Raw genomic sequence first — 23,921 nt, forward strand, 5'->3', positions numbered from 1 at the left:
CAGCTAATAAAAGCAGAAGAGTGAGATAAATATTGGTGGATGTTTGCGAGTGTTTATTCTGGTGGCCAATTGTGGTTGTCAAAGTACTTGCAGAGAAGTAAGTATAAAGCTCATGAAGAAGAGGGGAGTGGAGAATAGAAGCTGTAATGTGCACAGAGGGGTGAGTTTTAGGGTGAGTGTAGAATGTGTTACATTTGGTGAGAATTCCATGAATTGAAATAAGAAAGAGTAGTTTGATGAACATGCTGTGGTGATTTGTGAGATAATTTTAGGTTAAGTTGTGTAGGAATAAGTTGTTTAAGTAAGTTACCTTTCCTTGATGGCGCTCAATGTTTGTTCAGCTATTCTTTTAACTGTTCGGATAACACACTTCTTAATTCCACACTTATTAAATTCCACGCAAGCTACCACCAGCAAGTTGACCCCTTGACATTATACAGTAACACCAGGGGACGTGTCTGGGTGATGACTGTAGAGGTGACTTCTGGAAATGGGGCATTATACAGTAACACCGGGGGATGTGTCCGGGTGATGACTGGAGAGGTGACTGCTGGAAATGGGGCATTATACAGTAACACCAGGAGACGTGTCTGGGTGATGACTGGAGAGGTGACTGCTGGGAATGGGACATTATACAGTAACACCGGGGGACGTGTCTGGGTGATGACTGGAGAGGTGGCTGCTGGGAATGGGACATTATACAGTAACACCAGGGGATGTGTCTGGGTGATGACTGGAGAGGTGACTGCTGGGAATGGGCCATTATACAGTAACACTAGGGGACGTGTCTGGGTGATGACTGGAGAGGTGACTGCTGGGAATGGGGCATTATACAGTAACACCGGGGTATGTGTCTGGGTGATGACTGGAGAGGTGACTGCTGGGAATGGGGCATTATACAGTAGCACCAGGGGATGTGTCTGGGTGATGACTGGAGAGGTGACTGCTGGGAATGGGGCATTATACAGTAACACCAGGGGACGTGTCTGGGTGATGACTGGAGAGGTGACTGCTGGGAATGGGGCATTATACAGTAACAGCAGGGGACGTGTCCGGGTGATGACTGGAGAGGTGACTGCTGGGAATGGGGCATTATACAGTAACACCGGGGGATGTGTCCGGGTGATGACTGGAGAGGTGACTGCTGGGAATGGGACATTATACAATAACACCAGTGAATGTGTCTGGGTGATGACTGGAGAGGTGACTGCTGGGAATGGGGCATTATACAGTAACACCAAGGGACGTGTCTGGGTGATGACTGGAGAGGTGACTGCTGGAAATGGGGCATTATACAGTAACACCGGGGTATGTGTCTGGGTGATGACTGGAGAGGTGACTGCTGGGAATGGGGTATTATACAGTAACACCGGGGGATGTGTCTGGGTGATGACTGGAGAGGTGACTGCCGGGAATGGGACATTATACAGTAACACCAGGGGATGTGTCTGGGTGATGACTGTATCACTGTGTGTGTCAGGTTCCTATAAGGTGTCAGGATGTCACTGTCTATGTCTCCATGCAGGAGGGGGAGTATATAGAGGAACACAGGGGTCTGTACAAGAACGTGATGATGGAGAATCACCGGCCCCTCACATCACTGGGTAAGAGGAGACTGTCATGTATTATACAGGGGAGAGCAGGTATGGGGGCCCCCTATATACACACATCATCTGATAATCACATATACATACTGTACTCAGTCACTGTGTGTCTCCTACAGATGGGCCCAGTAAAAGAGATACCCCAGAGAGATGTTCCCTTCCTCTGTATTCCCAGGATTGTACAGAGGAGAATCCCAGGATCCCACAGGAGGATCAGGTAGGTGGGATTTAGGGTCTCACCAATATTCCAAAGTGACTGTCACTATATGATCTGTAGAGGAGCTGTGTGTGTCTTATACACTGATATTATACTGTTTCAGCTCAGTTTAATCTAACACTATGCAAATGCCGTTGTATTATTTTTTGGTTATTTAGGAAGAACGTCTGTCTGATATTAAAACAGACGATACAGAGGGAGAAGAAGAGATGTATGTGTCTGATATAAAGGGAGAAGATATAGAGGGAGAAGAAGAGACGTATGTGACTGATATAAAGGCAGAAGATATAGAGGGAGAAGAAGAGATGTATGTGACTGATATAAAGGCAGAAGATATAGAGGGAGAAGAAGAGACGTATGTGTCTGATATAAAGGCAGAAGATACAGAGGAAGAAGAAGAGACGTATGTGACTGATATAAAGGCAGAAGATATAGAGGGAGAAGAAGAGACGTATGTGACTGATATAAAGGCAGAAGATATAGAGAGAGAAGAAGAGACGTATGTGACTGATATAAAGGCAGAAGATATAGAGGGAGAAGAAGAGACGTATGTGACTGATTTAAAGGCAGAAGATCTAGAGGTAGAAGACGAGACATATGTGAGGGGTGATCAGCAGTGTAAGGAGGAGGAGATCCCTACAGATATCAGCACAGGTGAGTAATAAACACAGTATTACAGAAGTCACATATTCTCCTTGCTCAGTCACTACAGCAATCTCTTATTCTACACCCTCCTCCGTCATCAGCCCTGTTCTCAGTTGGGTGTTTCTAACACAAGGCTATCCATGACAAATATCACATGTAGAGAGTTATTACACACAGCACTATAATGTTATTAAAAGTAACAAGCAGAAGTTTATTATTAGTGATTATATATAAATGTGTATATATGTATGTATATAATATAATTAGTATTGTTTTTTGTGGAGTGCCTAATTTATATGCATTTTGTTAGATGATGTAGGTATGAAATATTTCCTGCTATACAGTAGACCTGAGCTCACCAAATACAATTCGTATAATATTTAGAAATAAAATGAATTTTAAATCTAGAACTTCAAGTAAAACATAGTAAAAGCTTATCACAAGTACATATCTGTATAATCAGAAGACAAGCGTTTAGCACTTGTTGTCACCCTTGCATGGGCGGGCTTGTTCTTATCCACTCCATTTCACTCTAAATCCAAATTGCATGTCACCAACACGTTTCATCAATTATGACTTCTTCAGGGGTGTTTTCTGTTAAAGGCTTTATCCTCAAATATCAATTGTGTAGACCTGAAATAATTGTGTAACCTTCAGATGGTAATTGTGGACTTGTTCATGATGAACACATTCCTAATTACTTGTGAATAATAGTTCCTGCTCTGTGCAGTTCTGAGGTTATGACTTTAGGGAATGTAATGGCCAGATCCAATATTGCTCAATCTAAGGTCTCCCAGTAGCCTTACTACATACATAATTGTGTCCCCACTATACTACAGGTCCTACTCTATGGCTCAAAATAATTACCATAAAAGTAGCTATCACATTAGTGTTAAACTTTAGGTTTGCTCTCAGCGGCGGAACAGTGGCCGAAAGGCTTGGATTGGTTTTCAGAGCACCAGTCTGACCTGACACCGCATCTCACATGGCCCTCCAATTCACCAGATCTGGGACTGTTTGGCTGGGTCCGGCATTGTACTGTTGGTGCAGTTCCTGATGCGTTTGGTACGATTGGTGGTTGCTAGGTGCCCTAAATGCCTGTGGTCCCGATTTGTCATGATCTACTTTCGCACACTGTTCCGCCGCTGAGATTCTTGGTGTCCAGGCTTCTTCCACTGTAGATGGATACTACTCATTGTCTACAAGGGATCACCAACAAGCAAATGCCGGTCTCGGCCAAAACCAATCGCTCCCTTATGCCAGTCGCATCACGTGCACGACCCATGGTTCCATCTGAAAAAGAAACAATATCTCAACAAATGTGCATTGTATCAATACCTCAGACATTCACAATGATCATCCAGTAGCTTTAGTGTCACCATCTACAGGCATGTGCACGTCCCGTGTTGTTAATATACCTGGTGGAACCGTCCATGTCGCTGTCTGTCGCACGCTCCAGTGCATCAAAGTGATGTCATCTAACACACGCTATGTCCGGGGACATGGAGAGAACCTCGTTCACGTGACCTATAGTAACAAATGAGGACAAAAGTATCAAGTAACCTGCTAACAAAACAGTGTAACAACACCGATCAAATTCTATCCTCTTAGATATATATATATATGTATATATATATATATATATATATATATATATAAAACAAGCCCAGCAGCGGCGGCACTCACGGGTATACTCACAGTCAGTAAAGTGCATTTATTTCATCACTCAGTGTCCGACGTTTCGGGGCCACAACGCCCTTTTTCAAGGTGATACAACAAAATAAGTGAACACAACATACCTTTTATACAGAAGAAGAAGAAGACCCGCGAACGGGACACACCCCTGGCCTGGCTCTACAGTGCTGCGTGATGACGTACTTCCACCCTGGAGTCGTGGAGACGTCGGCTTCCTGGAGACCAGGGTTGGTAGCATCGCCTAGGCGACCAGCGTGTCCTGGCAACCAGGTGCATGACGGAACCCTCGCCCCGGGCTGGAATGATACGAAATGATTAAAACATAATAATGTGTGCACTAAAAACATTTAACATTGCTGCGTATGCTAGAACGCTTAAAACTATATTGATCATACATGTTTATTAGTTAGACTACCATTAGTATTGACATTATATTATGGATAAAGGAACAATTGGAAACTCATACTAAGTCGACCCATCTCTCTCCTCCCCTTTGCCTCCAAACTTCTTGAGCGTATTGTCTATAATCGCCTCACTGTCTTTCTTTCCTCTCACTCACTGCTTGACGCATTCCAGTCTGGTTTACGCTCTCTCCACTCCACTGAAACTGCCCTCACAAAAGTCTGCAGTGACCTCCATGCCACCAAATCTAAGGGCCACTACTCTCTGCTTATTCTTCTTGACCTCTCTGCTGCTTTTGACACTGTGGACCACCCTCTCCTTCTGCAAATCCTTCACTCTCTTGGTCTGCGTGATACTGCCCTCTCCTGGCTGTCCTCCTACCTCTCTGATCATTCCTTCTATGTCTCCTCTCATGATGCTACCTCGCCCCCACTTCCACTAACTGTTGGTGTCCCCCAAGGTTTTGTTCTTGGTCCTCTCCTTTTCTCTCTCTATAGGTGAACTCATTAGTTCTTTTAATTTCCAGTATCACCTCTATGCTGATGACACTCAAATCTACCTCTCCTCACACATAACAAAAAGGAAAGCCAAACTAACCAACTTGGAACAATTCAGCAACGGCTGAACCAACAATACTGAACCAAGTAACAATGCAGTAATACGAAGCACAGGGCGGGCGCCCAGCATCCTCTATGGACTACGAGAAAAGTATTTACCGGTAGGTAATTAAAATCCTATTTTCTCTTACGTCCTAGAGGATGCTGGGGTTCCATTTAGTACCATGGGGATGTACCAAAGCTCCCAGAACAGGAGGGAGAGTGCTGAGTTTCCTGCAGAACTGATTGACCAAACTTGAGGTCCTCAGAGGCCAAACTATCGAACTTGTAAAACTAAGCAAACGTGTTCGAACCTAACCAAGTAGCTGATTGGCAAAGCTGAATAGCCGAGACACCCCAGGCAGCTGCCCAGTAAGAACCCACTCTACGGGTAGTGTGGGCATAAACAGATTTTGGAATTGGCAATCCTGCCATGGAATAAGCATGCTGGATAGAAAGCCTGATCCAGTGTGAAATTGCTTAGAAGCAGGACACCCAATCTTGTAGGGATCATAAAGGACAAATAGTGCGTCTGACTTCCTGTGACGAGTAGTTCTCTTCGCGTAGATTTTCAAAGCCCGCACGACATCCAAGGGCTTTGTGGTAATTGAGGTGTCAGTAGCCACTGGCACCACAATAGGTTGGTTGATATGAAAAGCCGACACAACCTTAGGGAGAAATTGCTGATGCGTTCTGAGCTCAGCTCTATCCTCATGGAAAATCAAGTAGGGGCTCTTGTGCGACAATGCCCCCCAATTCTTACACACGTCTGGCAGAAGCCAGGGCCAACAACGTGACCGCCGTCCAAGTAAGAAACTTTACGTCCACCTCCTGTAAAGGTTCGAACCAATCCGATTGCAGAAACTGCAGCACCACATTAAGATCCCAAGGTGCCATAGGAGGCACAAAGGGTGGTTGGATGTGCAGAACTCCTTTGAAGAAAGTCTGAACCACAGGGATAGCAGCCAATTGTTTCTGGAAGAAAATAGGCTGAAATCTGGACCTTGATGGAGCCCAAGCATAGGCCAACATCCACACCTGCTTGCAGAAAGAGGAGAAAATGTCCCAGTTGACACCCAACGTAGGAAACTTCTAGGATTCACACCAAGACACATACTTTTTCCAAATCTGATGGTAATGCTTAGACGTTACCCCTTCCTAGCTTGGATCAGAGTAGGAATAACCCTATTCAGAATGCCCTTCCGAACTAAGATCTGGCGTTTAACCTCCATGCCGTCGAACGTAGCCATGGTAAGACTTGATAGGCGAACGACCCCTGCAGTAGAAGGTCCTCGCGAAGAGGAAGAGGCCTTGGATCCTCCAGCAGTAAAGCCAGAAGATGTGCGTACCAAGCCCGCCTTGGCCAGTGCGGAGCAATGAGGATCGCCGAACTCTTGATCTTTTTATTAGTTTGAGAATCCTTGGGATGAGTGGAAGTGGAGAGAACACATACATTGACTGGAACACCCACGGAGTCACCAGGGCTTCCACTGCCTGTGGGTCTCGTGACCTGGAACAGTTCCTCCAAAGCTTCTTGTTGAGGTGAGAGGCCATCAGGTCTGAGGTACACATCGGCGTGTTACCTCTGCGAATACCTCTGGGTGGAAGCCATATTCTCCTGGATGGAGATCATGTCTGCTGAGGAAGTCCGCTTCCCAGTTGTCTACTCCCGGAATGAAGATCGCCGCCAGCGCGTGTCTTTCTGCCCAGAGGAGGATTCTTGTTACCTCTGACATTGAAGCCCTGCTCTTCGTTCCACCCTGTCAGTTTATGTAGGACACCGCTGTTAGATTGTCCGACTGAACCTGAATGGCTCGGTCTTGCAGAAGATGAGCCGCTTGTAGAAGGTCATTGTATATGACCCTTAGTTCCAGAATGTTTATTGGAAGGACAGATTCCTGGCTTGACCACTTTCCTTGGAAGTTTTTTGGGTGACTGCTCCCCAACCTTTGAGGCTTGTATCCGTGGTTTGAAGAATCCAATTCTGAATCCCGAACCTGCGGCCCTCGGGCAGGTGAGATGTTTGCACCCACCAGAGTAGTGAAATTCTGGCTTTCGGCGACAGGCGTATCCGCTGGTGCATGTGAAGATGCGATCCCGACCACATGTCCAAGAGATCCAGCTGGAAGAACCATGCATGGAATCATCCATATTGTAGAGTCTCGTAGGAGGCTACCATCTTCCCAAGAAGGTGAATGCACCAACGATCCGATACCCGGGGAGGTTTCAAGACATCTCGGACCAATGATTGGATCACCAACGCTTTCTCCACCGGTAGAAACACCCTCTGCACTTCCGTGTCAAGTATCGTCCCCAGGAAGGTCAGTCACCTTGTCGGTTCCAAATGTGACTTTGGAAGGTTCAGGATCCACCCATGATCTCAGAGTAGTTGAGTTGAGAGCGCAATAGCTTCTCCTTGGAAGATGCCTTTATCAGCAGATCATCCAGATATGGAATTATGTTCACTCCCTGTTTGCGTAGGAGGAGCATCATCTCCGCCATAACCTTGGTGAACACCCTCAGAGCTGTGGAGAGGCCAAATGGCAACGTCTGGAACTGATAGTGACAGTCCTGTAGTGCAAACCGTAGATAGGCCTGGTGAGGCGGCCAGATGAGAATATGAAGGTACACATCCTTGATATCTAGGGATACTAGGAATTCCCCCTCCTCCAGACCTGAGATAACCACTCTCAGAGACTCCATCTTGAATTGGAAAACCCTCAAGTAGGAGTTCAACGACTTCAGGTTCAATATAGGCCTTACCGAACCATCTGGTTTCAGTACCACAAACAGGTTTGAGTAATAACCCTTGGTTTTTGGGTGAGGTGGAACTGAAACAATGACATTTGTTCGTACCAATTTTTGGATGGCTTCCTGTAGAATAGCACTTTCTGTCAGCGTCGCTGGTAAGCCTGATTTGAAGAATCTGTAAGATGGGAGTTCCTGAAACTCCAGTCTGTCCCCCTGGGTAACAATATCCGTCAGACATATAGATTGGTAAATGCTCAATTAGCTTAGTGATATCATTCAGGTGCTCGAAAGGAAGGGGTATTTCTGAGCAAGAAAAAAAAGCAATTGTTTCCCCAGCACCCTGAATGGATAACAGTAACCAGATATAAATCCCACATGATAATAGAATTCAGAGATCTTCGTTACACATATTTGCGCAAATGTGTGGTTAAGCCCCAAAGCCGCATCAAGGCCTCTCTGTATATTTGGGGTCCCTAGCGCTATATCTAGGTGCAGGGTGTGGCACCCCAAAACACCAGAATGAGCCAGAAAGCCCAGCGTGGCATACCAGTGTAAAAAACTATAGTGTTAATAAATTAGTATTTAGGAAGCCGAAGCTATAGAGGGGGTGATACAAACATGAAATGTAATTAAAATAGAGAAATAGTGTTAGAAAATTAATAAGTGAAAAGTGTTAATAGAATGTAAAGGTATGCCACACTAAAGCCATCCAGCTCAGCCAGTCCAGGGGCACCACACCTCACACCTCCATTACCCCAATCTGGGTCTAATATTAACCAGCAAGGAGCCACATGATAATGGCTCCTTACTAAAATATGTCTAAGCTAAGAGCTACCTACCTTGGAGCAACCCCATAATGCTCCATGTGGCATGTCAGGGCCTGCACCTCCTCCTAATGCAGAAACCTCTCTGCCTCTCACAACAGACATATAGATTGGTAAATGCTCAATTAGCTTAGTGATATCATTCAGGTGCTCGAAAGGAAGGGGTATTTCTGAGCAAGAAAAAAAAGCAATTGTTTCCCCAGCACCCTGAATGGATAACAGTAACCAGATATAAATCCCACATGATAATAGAATTCAGAGATCTTCGTTACACATATTTGCTGGTTAATATTAGACCCAGATTGGGGTGCAGGGGAAACAATTGCTTTTTTTTCTTGCTCAGAAATACCCCTTCCTTTCGAGCACCTGAATGATATCACTAAGCTAATTGAGCATTTACCAATCTATATGTCTGTTGTGAGAGGCAGAGAGGTTTCTGCATTAGGAGGAGGTGACATGCCACATGGAGCATTATCATGTGGGATTTATATCTGGTTACTGTTATCCATTCAGGGTGCTGGGGAAACAATTGCTTTTTTTTCTAACAATATCCGTCACCCAGAGGTCTAGGCATGATGACGCCCAGACGTGACTGAAATCTTTCAGTCTCGCTCCCACCTGCCTGATCTCCAGGCTGAGAGGTCCACCATCATGCTCAATATTTGAAGGAAGCAGAACCTGGTTTCTGTTCCTGGGAACCTGTTGGTGCAGGTTTTTTAGATCTTCCCCGACCTTCTCTAAAGAAGGTGGGAGGGGGTTTGGATTTTTTAAATTTTGTGGCTCGAAAGGACTGCAGTGTAGGTGTAGGATAAGATTTTCTAGCTGAAGCTGCTGCGGAGGGAAGAAATGTCGACTTACCCGCGGTCGCCGTGGAAATCCACGCATCCAATGCTTTCCCAAATAGTGCCTGACCTGGTTCTCCACACTTTTCTTGGATTCTTCATCCACAGTCCATTGGCGTAGCCAAAGTCCTCTGCGTGCCGAGAGAGCCATGGAAGTGGCAGGCCAATGTCCTTCATGGCCTCCACCATGAAACCTGCAGAATCCTGTATGTGACATAAAAACAAGTCAATGTCACTCCTATCCATAGAATCTAAGTCCTCTAGTAATGTGCCTGACCACTTTACTATGGCTTTAGAAATCCATGCATAAGCAATAGTGTTCCCTAAAGCCACGCCTGTAGTAGTGTATAGTGATTTGAGAGTAGTCTCAATCTTGCGATCAGCCGGCTCCTTTATGGCGGTTGAACCAGGGACAGGTAAAACCACCTTTTTAGACAGCCTAGATTCAGAAGCGTCTACCATAGGTGGTGTTTTCCACTTCTTCCTGTCCTCTTCAGGGAAAGGGAAAGCAATGAGAATTCTTCTAGGGATCTGGAATTATTTCTCTGTGTTTTCCCAGGATTTTTCAAACAAGGAGTTTAACTCCTTCGAAACAGGGAAGGTAAGTGAGGATTTCTTATTTACTGTAAAATAAGATTCCTCTACTTGTTCCGGAACCTTCTCAGAAATATGCAAAACATCCCTATTGGCTTAAGTCATTAGCTGCACCCCTTTAGCAAGGGATGCATCCCCCCTGCATATCCCCATCACCGTCCCCCTGTATCAGAGTCGGTATCAGTGTCAGCTTGCATTATCTGGGCAAGTGTACTTTTTTTGGGTATGTAGGTGAGGTTTTAGATGAAGTAGTGGGAGCTGAATACTTCAAACCCACTACAGATTGTCTCAAAAACTGCGTCTCTTTCTCAGTATGTGACATCCTTGTTGAAATCTGGGATATCATTCCCCTTAAAGTATCCACCCATGGGGGTTCGGATTCAGAAGGCTGAGACAGCACATTGCAGTCCTGAGTACATGGAATAGACTCCTCAGGAGAAGATGCACACTCTGCAACGGGTTCACTACGGCTGGCCGGCGGTCGGGCTCCCGGCGACCAGCATCCCGGCGCCGGGAGCCCGACCGCCGGCTTACCGACAGCTTGGCGAGCGCAAATGAGCCCCTTGCGGGCTCGCTGCGCTCGCCACGCTACGGGCACGGTGGCGCGCTACGCGCGCCACACTATTTTATTCTCCCTCTATGGGGGTCGTGGACCCCCACGAGGGAAAATAATTGTCGTATTCCGGCTGTCGGGCTCCCGGCGCCGGTATACTGAGCGCCGGGAGCCCGACCGCCGGCAAACAGAAGACCACCCCTCTGCAACACAGGACACAGAGTCTTTAGACATGGTAATGTGCATATACACACTTACACACACACACACACACACACACACACACACACACACACACACACACACATAGGAAAATGTCAGACACAGTTTCCCCCAGAGTACCTTCAGAGAGTCACAGAGTATAAGGAGCCAGCCACACAGCGCCCCTGTAGACAGTTATTATGATAAAAGCCCGGTGCTGACTGACCTTAATAGGGAGGTCAGCGCTCCCTGTCAGTGTCCTAGTTCCTATGATCTGCAGGGAGAAAATGGCGCTGGTGAGTGCTGGATCTGCACTGAGAGGAAGCCCCGCCCCTTGTAATGTTGAGCGGCTTCCCGCACTAATTGTTTATACTGGCCTGAGGATTTTAATGCTAACAGGGAGATTAACCCCTGTTAGTTGCGTGACCAGTGTAGGGTTTATCCGCGCTGGCTCAGGACGCCCCTCAAAGCACCTACACTGTGTGTTGCTGAGCCTTCCTGGAGTGCAGCCTGTCAGAGCTGCGTTCCCACCCTTGTGCCGCCATTTCCTCCGGTGACCTGCTAACCGGGATGCCAGCGCTGTACTCACCACTTTTCTTTCTTCTAGCTTTATTAGGTGGTGGCGCCCATGCTACGGGAGTAAGCAGTCGCCTCGTAGGCTTTCAATCAGCACCCTCAGGAGCTCAGTGTCCTGTCAGCGGAGTAGAGAAAGTAGATTATAACCTAGCAGATGATGATGATTGCAGTGTATCATATGGTGTATTGCATGTAAAGTACCTTGTTCCACACACCTACTCTGCTGTAGCAATATACCTTATATAAGGGAGAGTAACACATGTACAGGCTTACCAGCGTATGAGCACACACATAAAGGAATGCTACCTTACCAATGCTTCCAGGAGTAACGTTAGGAGACATTTCTCTGATCCATCAGCTCATATAACTGATGTTATTGTTCATCTAGAATCTCCAATTCATACGATATGTTCCCCATCCATTGTTTTACATTGGTGCTGACATAGGACTTGGCGAGTGACTACATCTCCATTTATACTTCATGGTTAGTTACCAGTACAAGAGAGAGCTATATCTGAGTCTTATTATAATATTACATTTGTTATTGTGAGTGTTCTCAGGACGGTGGACACAATGATAGTCTGAGACACAATATTAAACAGCCTTCATTAAAAGTTATGTTTTATTATATACACACATTAACAATTAAGTGTCCCAGAGCGTCGTCTTCTCCTATTGTTTACAAGATTAATATTGTTACAGAAAATGTGACATTTCCATAATGTATTTTATTTCCAGCAGATGGACACACAAGCAGGAATATCTCAGAAGGACATCTGTTATCCCCAGATTGTGACATAAGAGATAATGACAGTAGACAGGATTCTCCAGGAGCTAACCCCATTACCCCAATTATACATCCAGCTCTATCAGCTGATCCCTCTGATCCTGGGAAATGTTCTCCTGATCACTCTGATATTGGGGCATCTGGTACAGCTCTGACAGTAGATACAGTGTGTCCCTGTTCTATAGATGCCAAATGTTTTACACAGAACACAAAGCCTATTAACCAGCACACAGGTAAGGTAAGTGAAAGGCCACTGATATGTTCTGAGTGTGGGAAATGTTTTACACAGAAATCACAACTTTTTACACATCAGAGAAGTCACACAGGTGAGAAGGCATTTCCATGTACTGAGTGTGGGAAATGTTTTGCACACAAATCAGTTCTTGTTAGACATAACAGAAGTCACACAGGTGAGAAGCCATTTCCATGTTCTGAGTGTGGAAAATATTTTGCACACAAATCACATCTTGTTATACATAACAGAAGTCACACAGGTGAGAAGCCATTTTCTTGCTCTGAGTGTGGAAAATGTTTTACACAGAAATCACAACTTGTTACACATCAGGGAAGTCACACAGGTGAGAAGGCATTTCCATGTTCTGAGTGTGGGAAATGTTTTACTCAGAAATCACAACTTGTTACACATCAGAGAAGTCACACAGGTGAGAAGGCATTTCCATGTTCTGAGTGTGGGAAATGTTTTGCACACAAATCAATTCTTGTTAGACATAACAGAAGTCACACAGGTGAGAAGCCATTTCCATGTTCTAAGTGTGGAAAATATTTTGCACACAAATCACATCTTGTTATACATAACAGAAGTCACACAGGTGAGAAGCCATTTTCTTGCTCTGAGTGTGGGAAATGTTTTACATGGAAATCACAACTTGTTACACATCAGAGAAGTCACACAGGTGAGAAGGCATTTCCATGTTCTGAGTGTGGGAAATGTTTTACACAGAAATCACAACTTGTTAGACATCAGAGAAGTCACACAGGTGAGAAGGCATTTCTATGTTCTGAGTGTGGGAAATGTTTTGCACACAAATCAGTTCTTGTTAGACATAACAGAAGTCACACAGGTGAGAAGCCATTTCCATGTTCTGAGTGTGGAAAATATTTTGCACACAAATCACATCTTGTTATACATAACAGAAGTCACACAGGTGAGAAGCCATTTTCTTGCTCTGAGTGTGGGAAATGTTTTGCACTGAAATCAGATCTTGTTAGACATCACAGAAGTCACACAGGTGAGAAGCCATTTCCATGTTCTGAGTGTGGGAAATGTTTCACACAGAAATCACAACTTGTTACACATCAGAGAAGTCACACAGGTGAGAAGGCATTTCCATGTTCTGAGTGTGGGAAATGTTTTGCACACAAATCAGATCTTGTTATACATCACAGAAGTCACACAGGTGAGAAGCTGTTTTCTTGCTCTGAGTGTGGGAAATGTTGTGTAAGTAAATCACATCTTGTTATACATCAGAAAAGTCACACAGGTGAGAAGCTGTTTTCTTGCTCTGAGTGCAGGAAATGTTTTATCCAAAAATCACATCTTGTTAGACATCAGCGAACTCACACAGGTGAGAAGCCATTTCTATATTCTGAGAAATAAATCAGCTCTTGTTACACACAATATACATCACTCAGGTGAGGAACCATTTTAATCTTCTGGAGTATAGTTATCATTGCCATGCGTTGTTCTTCAAGGTTCTTATCCTATCTCCTATGCTTTTTGCAATATACATGTTACCACAGTGAAATAATCAGATGTCATGTCCTCATCTACCACTGCTATACAGATGACCTGTCTTTTGCTCCAGGTACTGAGAACCCAGTACCAATCCTAAATGGTTGTCTAGCTGAGCTCCAGGTATGGGTGATGCCAGTTGGCTGTGACAGTCCTGGCGAAATAGGTCCTTATGATAGAAGCTAGAGTTACAAAATGCTGATCCTGTGCAGAATCTTGGTGTCCTGGATTGTGGAGTGACACTTAGACATCAGGTATCAGCCACAATCAGATCCTCATCTGAGGAACATAGCCAGACTCCAGCACTTAATTCCCTCAGAAGATCTACCTACAGTCACACATGTACTTGTATCATCACGCATAGACTACTGCAATGTCCTCTACCTGGGTCTCCCAGCAAAAGAATTGCACCGGTTGTAGCTTGTATAGAATGCAGCAGCCAGGCTGTTACCTAACCAGCCCGTTCCTGCCACATAATACCCATTCTCTGCTCCCTTCACCGGCTGCCTGTAAGATGGTGACTATTACATAATCTTACTGACTCTCCCAGCCCTACATGACCAGGGTCCATGGTACCAGAAGCAACTTCTGCCTCCTCACTGCCCTGCTTTCTTATTTCCACCTGCAGATGAAGAACTGTTACCAGCAGTACCAAGAATCCCCAAGAAGTTCAGAGATGTCAGAGGGGGAGACAGGATGTTGGCACTAGTGCTGTAGTGGGGGCTGCCGGAGGCACTGTCTGTGGGTAATATTGTAACCAAGCAGCGCTAAGGTGTCAGAGGGGAGACAGGGCAGTAGTGGGGGGAGACACGGCAAATGCTGTTGTGGGGGAGAAACGTGGCAGTATTGGGGGAGAAAGGGCGGTGCCAGTAGTGGGGTGAGACAGCGGATGCAGTTGGGGGAGACTGGGGTGGGTGGCAGTAGTGGGAGGGGGTGGTGGCAGTAGTGATGGAGACAGGGCGGGTGGCAGTAGTCTGGGGAGACAGGGCGGGTGGTCACAGTGCAGTACCAGAGGCTGCTGGAGGCAGTAAAGAGGTGTATGGGTCCCGCACAGAACTAGTTGATAATTAGACTTAATGATGATTATACTTCCTTATTTCTAATTAATCCCTTGTATGTGTTACTGTTATTTGCTGTGTCAGCCTTTATGTGTGTTCTGTGTAATAATCCTGAAAGTAGTGCTGCTACCGATCTCGTATCATTTGTAGTAACTTGGAAAAGATGAGATATGAGATGCACTCTGGAAGCTTATAGGGGGTTAATCAGAGATGAACGCAGATGTGACATCATGCAGCCCCTGGAAAATGGTCCTGGCCCGCCCGAGTTAACGCCTCAGGGATGCGGCCACAATGTGTGTCTGCGCGGCCGCTGCGCACGTGTATATTGCCACCACCAGCAAACTGCTGCGGGCCGCTATTGCGGTTGGGTCTGAATGACCCCCCATAGGGTTTTGGCTCTCCTCATATGTATCTGTTTTACTTACCTGCAATACTATAATGTAACTTGTATTGTTTCTGTGCTTTAAGGATATTTTATCCATGTTGTGCAGAGTAAAGTATTTTTTAAGTTTAAAATATCGAGAAAAATCTGTGTATTAAAGATATGAAATAAAGTTGTTTAAAAACAAAAGATTTCCGTTGAGTCTTTTTATGTGTCTGTGTATTCTCTTATTTCCAGATAATTGTCGCTATGGTGACAGAAACAATTTCCTGTTAATGTGTCACTTGTATTATTACTTTTGTGTCCAGTGGGTGGGCTCGGAAATGTTATCCTTTTCCTCTCAGCCCCAGTTGCTGGAGAAAATGAAGGAGGAGCTGTTAACGGGTCACGTTCCGCTTGAGTTGACAATTTTCTCACCAGCAGGTCTTTCCACCTCTGCAGACTTGTGTCCGGAAAGAGAGATGCAACGTAGGCTTTAAACCTAGAATCGAGCACGGTGGCCAAAAGGTTGTATGCAGTAGTAACGCTCTGCAGGGAGCACTTAGGTTGTATGTAGTAGTAACGCTCTGCAGGGAGCACTTAGGTTGTATGCAGTAGTAATACTCTGCAGGGAGCACTTAGGTTGTATGCAGTAGTAACGCTCTGCAGGGATTTTTCTGAGATCACAATCCCGTTGTGAAAGGATCTCATAAATTTGATAAATAAAACCTGTGTTTAAATACCTTTTATATTTCACTTGCTTATATCAATTATTGCTCTACCCATATACCCATACATAGGTAGTGCTGGTATATAAATTATTTCATTAATTTTTTGTCTTTCTAGGCTGACAATCAATTGCCTTATGTCATGCCTATAGAAAAATCTATCTTAAATAAAAAAAATAAAAGTTATGTCTTCATTTATTCATGGAACATAAAGAAAAAAGAGTGCGCCACACATTAAGGCTTCTTTAGATATAAACCCTCCATCCATAAGTCCCACATACTTAATGGAATCGCTCCATCTTAGCTCCTCTTTCAATTTCTCCAGCTGCTTCTGCAAAAGCCTGATGAGGGGAATGACTTAGGCTGGTAGAGTCTGAACTGACTTCACGTGTGGCAAGTTTGAATGGTTTGAGAAACTTGCAAAACACGGAAATCATTCTCCATTGCACTTGAGTCAGATGTATTCCCCCTCCTTTACCTGTATCGTAGGTGGATGTGTTGGTTTGAATGGCCTTTTGCTGCTCCTCCATCCTCTGAAGCATATAGAGTGTTGAATTCCCCCTCCTTACCACCTCTTGCTTCAGGTGATGGCAGGGCAGGTTCAGGAGTGTTTGCTGGCGCTCCAGTCTTTGGCACACAGTGGCTGAATGTCGAAAGTGGCCCACAATTTTTTGGGCCACCGACAGCATCTCCTACACGCCCCTGTCGTTTAAAAAAAAATTCTGCACCACCAAATTAATTGTATGTGCCAAACATGGGACATGCTGGAATTTGCCCAGATGTAATGCACGCACAATATTGGCGGCGTTGTCAGATATCACAAATCCCCAGGAGATTCTAAGTGGTGTAAGCCATTGTGTGATGATGTCCCTCTGTTTCCGTAAGAGGTTGTCGGTGGTGTGCCTCTTATGGAAACCGGTGATACATAGCATAGCCTGCCTAGGAACGAGTTGGCGTTTGTGAGATGATGCTGCTGGTGCCGCCGCTGTTGTTGCTGCGGGAGGCAATACATCTACTCAGTGGGCTGTCACAGTCATGTAGTTCTTAGTCTGCCCTAGTACACATTACGCACGTTAAGTGGATATTAGGTACAACCTCATTTTTCAGGACACTGAGGACACTTTTCTTAATGTCCCTGTACAGTCCGGGAATCGCTTGCCTAGTGAAGTGGAATCTAGACGGAATTTGGTATCGGGGACACAGAATGTCCATCAGCTGTCTAAATCCCACTTCACTAATGGAGGATACCGGACGCACGTCTACCACCAGCATAGTTGTTATGGCCTCAGTTATCCGCTTTGCAACAGGGTGACTGCTGTCATATTTAATCTTCCTCACAAAGGACTGTTGGACAGTCAATTGCTTAGTTGAAGTAGTACAAGTGGTCTTCTGACTTCCCCTCTGGGATGACGATTGGCTCCCAAAAGCAACAACAGCTGCGGCGGCAGCAGAAGTAGGCATAACACTCAAGGATCCTCCAGAGGAATCCCAGATAGGAGAGGACTCGTCAGTCATGCCAGTGACATGGCCTGCAGGACTACTGATGTTCCTGACTGAGGAGGAAATTGACATTGAGGTAGTTGCTGGTGTGGATTGCAGGAGCTTAGGTACAACAGGAAGAAGGGATTTAGGTGTCAGTGGACTGCTTACGCTATTACCCAAAGTTTCTGAACTTGACAATGACTTCGGATGAATGCGCAGCAGGTGACGTATTAGGGAGGATGTTCCTAGGTGGTGAACATCCTTACCCCGACTTATTACAGATTGACAAAGGCAACATATGGCTTGACACCTGTTGACCACATTTGTGGAGAAATAATTTGACACCGAAGAGGTGGCTTTCTTGTATTTTTCCCAGGCATGTCAATGTACTTTCTCATCCCATGGACAACAACTGTCTCCACTGGTGCCTTATTCAAACCAACCACATCTCCATCAGAATCCTCATCATAAACTTCCTCCTCAGTGCCAGCTACACCAATATCCTGCTCATCCTTTTGTACATCTACAGTGACATTCTCAATCTCAATATCAGCAACTGGACTGGTGGTGCTCCTCCCAGCACTTGCAGGGGGCGTGCAAATGGTGGTAGTATCCTCTTTCCATACAGTCTTGGGAAGGTCAGGCCTAGACATCGCAACCGCGGACACACTTGGACTCTCCTTGGGTATTTGCGATATCTCTGAACGCACAGATGTGTTTTCCTGTGCTTTAACAAGCTTAATTTTATTCGAGAGGTTGGAAGGCTTCCATCCTCATGAGAAGCTGAGCCACCAGTCATGAACATAGGCCAAGGCCTTAGCCTTACCTTGCCACTTCGTGTCGTGAATAGCATATTGCAAATTTTGGCAATTTTACGTTTCTCGTCAGATAATTTTTTTTTATTCTTCTGATTATTAATTTTTGCTTCTTGGATTTTACACGCCATCTATAACATTGGGCATCTGCCTTAGCAGATGAAGTTGATGGAATTAAATCGGCAATGTCATGACTGGTGGCAGCAGCAGCTTCAGCACTAGGAACTGCAAGTGGTTCCTGATCTTGCACAATTTTTTCCTCCAAATTGTTCTCCATTTCACAGGACAGCACCCTTTATTATTACAGCACACAGAACAGTGCCCCTTTTTTTTCACAGCACCCCTGTATACTTACAGCATAGAAAGGCAGTGTAATGTTATTTGACCAGCAACACCCCTATATTTTACAGCATACAGAAGTGTGCTTTTAATTTTACCAACTGCACCCCTGAATTTTTCTGACATACAGGACCAGTGTAATGTTATTTGAACATCAACACCCCTACATTTTACATTATACAGGAGCAGTGTGCTTTTAATTTTTAACTACACCCCTGAATATTTACAACATACAGGACCGGTGTATTGTTATTTGAACAGAAACACCCCTATATTTTACAGCATACAGCAGTGTGCTTTTAATTTTTAACAACTGCACCCCTGAAGTTTAACAACATACATAGCCAGCAGCACCCCTATATTTTACAGCATACAGCAGTGTGATTTTAATTTTTAACAACTGTACCGCTTAATTTTATAGCATACAGGGCCAGTGTAATCTTATTTGAACAGCAGCACTCCTATATTTTCCAGCATACAGGAGGACAGTGCCCTTACACCCTTTACAACACAGTGACAGCCAGGACAGCAACAGCCATGTACAGCTGCAGCACATGAAACACCAGTGACAGCCAGGACAGCACTCCTAACACAGCACAGGTACACCACAGTGTTAGGCACGGCAGCTCCTGCTCCCGCACGGCGCCTGGCAACGCCATGACGCTGTGCGCACTAAGCCGCTGAGCCCTTGGCAACGGGGATGCCACAGACGGGCCGCATTCCCCGTTGCCATATAATTAATTATCACCTGTCAGCGTGTGGTTGTGCAGCAGGGCAGCATCATGACATTATCAAATTAAGTTCTCTGCAGTGATTGGTGCAGATACCTGTTATATTCTCCCTCAGTGCCTTACACAGACGCTGGTGATAGCTTCCTGTGAGCTGTTCCTGCTCTGGAGAATTCCCTGTTTGGTGTTCTGTGATCTGGTCTACCTGGTTCCAGTGGTCCTGTGTCCTGGTGTTCAGAAGTCTGTCGTTGGAGTCCTTCCAGTCCTCCAGTCAGTAGAAACCAGTGTATGTGATGTTGGGGTTCTCGTGCACCTGCTGTAGTTCCCCCCGGTGTTGTGAGTAGCGGCCGTAGTATTTTCGTTATGCTTGTTGCAGGTGCTTTTGCGGATGTTTTCCGCCCTAGCTATCCTCCCCGGTACACGAAGGTGCCGCGTAGGGCGTGGAAAGAGTTACCTTTGTTCTCTTTTTCCATTGGCGGCTGTGCCACACATACATTTTGTTTGAGTTCTGTAGTAGCCCCTAGCTCTGTGTTTTATTTAGTTAGAGGTCCCCTTGTTCTCACCCCTTCTCAGTTTACGTCTTGTCTCCAATTAAGACCTTAAGGCCGGGGGGCATCAGAGGTGGACAGACTTAATCTGCCCTTCAAACACGGCTGCCGCGGGCCCAAGAAAACATAGTCTTGCATGCGTAGACTGACCACGCGGTGGAACAACGGAGTTAGGGTCCTAGGGGTTGCTGCTGAACTTCCCTCTTAGTACAGCATCACGTTCCTGTGCCCGGGACTTACCCACTCAGAATCTTACGTTCAGAGCACAGAGAACGTAACATTATCACCGGCCCAAAAACCAAACAAAAAACAAACTAAATCTGATACTCAAACCAGGGTGTCCTTGAAATTCTGTCCTCATGAATCTGGCAGTACTAGGACAGAATTACAGCCAGCTTTTAGCCAATCAGATTCAGGAATTCACTCAGATGGTGCAGGATCTTTCCCTTCGGGTGAGGTCACAGGAAGATCTTTTACGAGCCTCCCCGGGTATGATTCCTGAGCCTAAGATGCACCTTCCTGACCGCTTTTCGGGTAACCGAAAATATTTCTTTAACTTTAAGGAAGGCTGTAAACTTTATTTTCGTTTAAGGCCCCGGTCCTCAGGTACAGAGTCTCAGCAGGTGGGCATTGTGATGTCTCTGCTTCAAGGCGATCCACAAACCTGGGCTTTTGGGTTGAAATCTGATGAGGCAGCCTTGCTAACAGTAGATGCCTTCTTTAAGTCATTAGGTCTTATGTATGATGACCCAGATAGGGAAGCGTCGGCCGAGAGCCTCCTACGTGCACTTAAACAAGGTAAAAATCACGCTGAGGCGTATTGTACAGAGTTTCGCCATTGGTCGAACGACTGTGGCTGGAATGATCCTGCCCTGTGCAGTCAGTTTCGCCTCAGTCTGTCGGAAGTAATCAAGGATAGTCTCATTCAGTACCCAGTTCTGGAGACTTTAGATAAGCTCATGGAGCTTGCTATCAAGATTGATCACCGTTTCTGAGAGCGGAGGGCTGAAAGAGGGGCTAATTTCAGGTCTAGTCCATGTGTGCATGCTCTCCCTGAAGACGTGGAGGAACCCATGCAAGTGGGTCTATCCCGGCTGTCCCCAGAAGAGAGAGCCAGAAGGCTAAATTCTGGGCTCTGCTTATATTGTAGTGGCAAGGGACATGTTGCGCGTAACTGCCCAAATAAACAGGGAAACGCTCTGACCAAGTGAATTGTGAGGGGGTTCACTTGAGTCTGCAGTTAATCTCAAATGATTCCTTGTTAGTTCCTGTAAAAATTTCTTCAGGAAATCTCAGTTAATTTATTTCAGCCTTCATTGATAGTGGAGCTGCCGGGAACTTTATGGATCGTGCTTGGACTCAGGCTCTAGGGGTTCCACAGCTTCAAATGGATAGACCTATCACTATGCATGGACTGCATAGTCCATGCATTCTAATAACCCATCGAACCCCCCCCAGTACAATTGACAGTAGGGGCATTACATTCTGAAAAAACTTAGTTTTTCCTCACCCATTGTCCGGCTGTGCCTGTCGTCTTAGGTCACCCCTGGCTTGCCCTTCCTAATCCCACCATAGATTGGCGGTCTGGGGAAATTTCCCGGTGGGGTGTGTTAAAGGATGTATGTCTCGTCCAGTCCGGGTCGCGGCTGTCACTCCGGAACTCATACATTCAGCATATCAGGATTTTGCTGATGTTTTCTCTAAGGGTAACGCTAATATCCTGCCGCCCCACCGGTCATATGACTGCACCATTGACCTTGTCCCTGGTGCGACTCTGCCAAAAGGGAGACTTTATGCACTATCTGGGCCCGAGACTAAGGCCATGGATGATTATGTGCAGGAAAGCCTGAAGAAGGGGTTTATTAGACCCTCAAAATCTCCATTAAATGCAGGACGGATCTCTAAGGCCATGCATAGACTATCGGGCCTTGAATAAGATTAAAAACACCTACCCCTTGCCGTTGATTTCGGTGTTGTTTGATCAGCTCCGCACTGCGGTTATTTTCTCTAAAATCGATCTCAGAGGAGCCTACAACCTCATCCGAATAAGATCTGGGGATGAGTGGAAGACGGCTTTCAGTACAAAGTCCGGACATTACGAATATCTTGTGATGCCGTTCGGTCTGTCTAACGCTCCTGCTGTGTTTCAGGATCTTATCAGCTCCAGTTCTCAGACACCCCAACCCTGATCTTCCCTTTATTGTTGAGGTGGACGCCTCAGAGGTTGGAGTGGGAGCCATTCTTTCTCAGTAAGACCCCAAGTCTCTGGTGTTACACCCTTGTGCTTTCATGTCCAGGAAATTATCCTCCGCAGAATCCAACTATGATGTTGGTAATCGAGAGTTGCTGGCAGTCAAATGGGCTTTTGAGGAGTGGAGGCATTGGCTTGAAGGAGCTAAGCATATCATTACTGTGTTCACTGACCACAAGAATCTACAGTATATTGAATCAGCAAAGCGGCTAAATGCTCGGCAGGCGCGTTGGGCGCTGTTTTTTACACGATTCAAGTTCATCACCTACAGGCCCGGTTCTAAGAACACCAAGGCCGATGCCCTGTCTCATTGTTTTCTTCCGGCTCACAATAACCACTTTTCCGCAACTCCCATTGTTTCAACATCCGTCATCCGGGCCGGCCTCACACAGGATTTGTTCACACAGCTCGTCCAGGTTTAACAGCGGGCTCCAAGTGATACTCCTGTTGATCGTCTCTTCGTTCCTGAGTTCTTGAGAGGCAGTGTCCTCGCAGAGTTTCATAATAGCAAGGTTGCTGGCCATCCAGGTATTGCTAAGACCTTGGAGTTAATCTCTCGCTCGGTGTGGTGGCCTAATCTTTCTAAGGATGTTAGGGAATTTGTCCTTTCCTGTCAAGATTGTGCTAAGCACAAAGTATCCCGATCCTTGTCGGTCGGGCAACTCATGCCTCTTGCAATTCCACTCAGGCCATGGTCACATATTTCTATGGATTTCGTGGTGGATCTTCCTCTTTCATCCAGGTTCCAGGTGATTTGGGTAGTTGTAGACTGTTTTAGCAAAATGGCCCACTTCACTGCTCTTCCCCGATTACCCTCCGCTCAAGTTTTGGCAGTTCTGTTCCTCTGCCATGTCTTCAGGCTCCATGGTTTACCTGTGGATATAGTCTCAGACCGGGGACCACAGTTTATTGCCCGTATTTGGAATCGTTTTTGTGCCTCGTTAAACATAAAACTCTGTTTAACATCTGGATACCATCCACAGTGTAACGGGCAGACTGAACGTGTGAATCAGTCACTGAAACAATATTTCCGTCTTTATACTGCCAAACTTCAGAACGATTGGTCAGATTTTCTTCCTCTGGCCGAGTTTGCCTACAATAACTCTTGCCATTCATCCACCAAAGAGTCTCCATTCTTTTCGGTCCTGGGCTTTCACCCTAGAGCCAATTCCTTTACTCCTCATTATCCAGCTTCTTGTTTGACCTTAACCTCCCGTCTCAGAGTTATTTGGAAGAAGGTACACCTTGCTCTTAAGATAGCTGCTTTCCGAATTCGGACTTCCGGTTCCGGCTGCGATGCACTAGAAGCGTGTGGAGAGAGCTCCGCTGCCGCCCGCTGGGAAAACACTTTTAAAAGGTTGTAACACCTCCATTACGGCCCGGTCTTCTCCCCCACGCCACTAGTGGAAGCCCCCTGCCCACCATGGACCGCTATTTAGCCCTTGCTATGCTCTCGAAAAAAGAGCAAAAGCGGGAAAAGGAAAAGCGATGCCTGGAACTTAAAATGGCGCTGGACGCGGAGGTACCAGCGGCGGCTTCCCCCTCCTCCTCCTCCTCTTCAGAAACACTGA

At 45.8% G+C, this 23,921-nt stretch overlaps 1 protein-coding gene across 1 annotated transcript; it reads left to right on the forward strand.

Annotated features, from left to right (window-relative positions):
* Nucleotides 1–1,527: 1,527 nt before the first annotated feature.
* On the forward strand, nucleotides 1,528–23,605 carry LOC134983779 (retinitis pigmentosa 1-like 1 protein). Its single transcript, XM_063949415.1, has 5 exons — nucleotides 1,528–1,604; nucleotides 1,724–1,821; nucleotides 1,980–2,475; nucleotides 12,242–12,500; nucleotides 23,542–23,605. The coding sequence occupies exons 1-5, from the start codon at nucleotides 1,571–1,573 to the stop codon at nucleotides 23,603–23,605; spliced, it is 951 nt and encodes a 316-aa protein (XP_063805485.1). The 5' UTR covers nucleotides 1,528–1,570.
* Nucleotides 23,606–23,921: the final 316 nt, after the last annotated feature.

This window comes from Pseudophryne corroboree, assembly GCF_028390025.1.
Source record: "Pseudophryne corroboree isolate aPseCor3 chromosome 3 unlocalized genomic scaffold, aPseCor3.hap2 SUPER_3_unloc_24, whole genome shotgun sequence".
NCBI classification, from domain to species: Eukaryota; Metazoa; Chordata; class Amphibia; order Anura; family Myobatrachidae; genus Pseudophryne; species Pseudophryne corroboree.

Excerpts from the sequence above, each read along its gene's own strand:
- LOC134983779 (XM_063949415.1), top strand. The coding sequence starts at position 1,571 with ATGATGGAGAATCACCGGCCCCTCACATCACTGG. Across the intron at positions 1,605-1,723 it reads CCGGCCCCTCACATCACTGG|ATGGGCCCAGTAAAAGAGAT; the intron begins GTAAGAGGAGAC and ends TGTCTCCTACAG. Across the intron at positions 1,822-1,979 it reads GGATCCCACAGGAGGATCAG|GAAGAACGTCTGTCTGATAT; the intron begins GTAGGTGGGATT and ends TTGGTTATTTAG.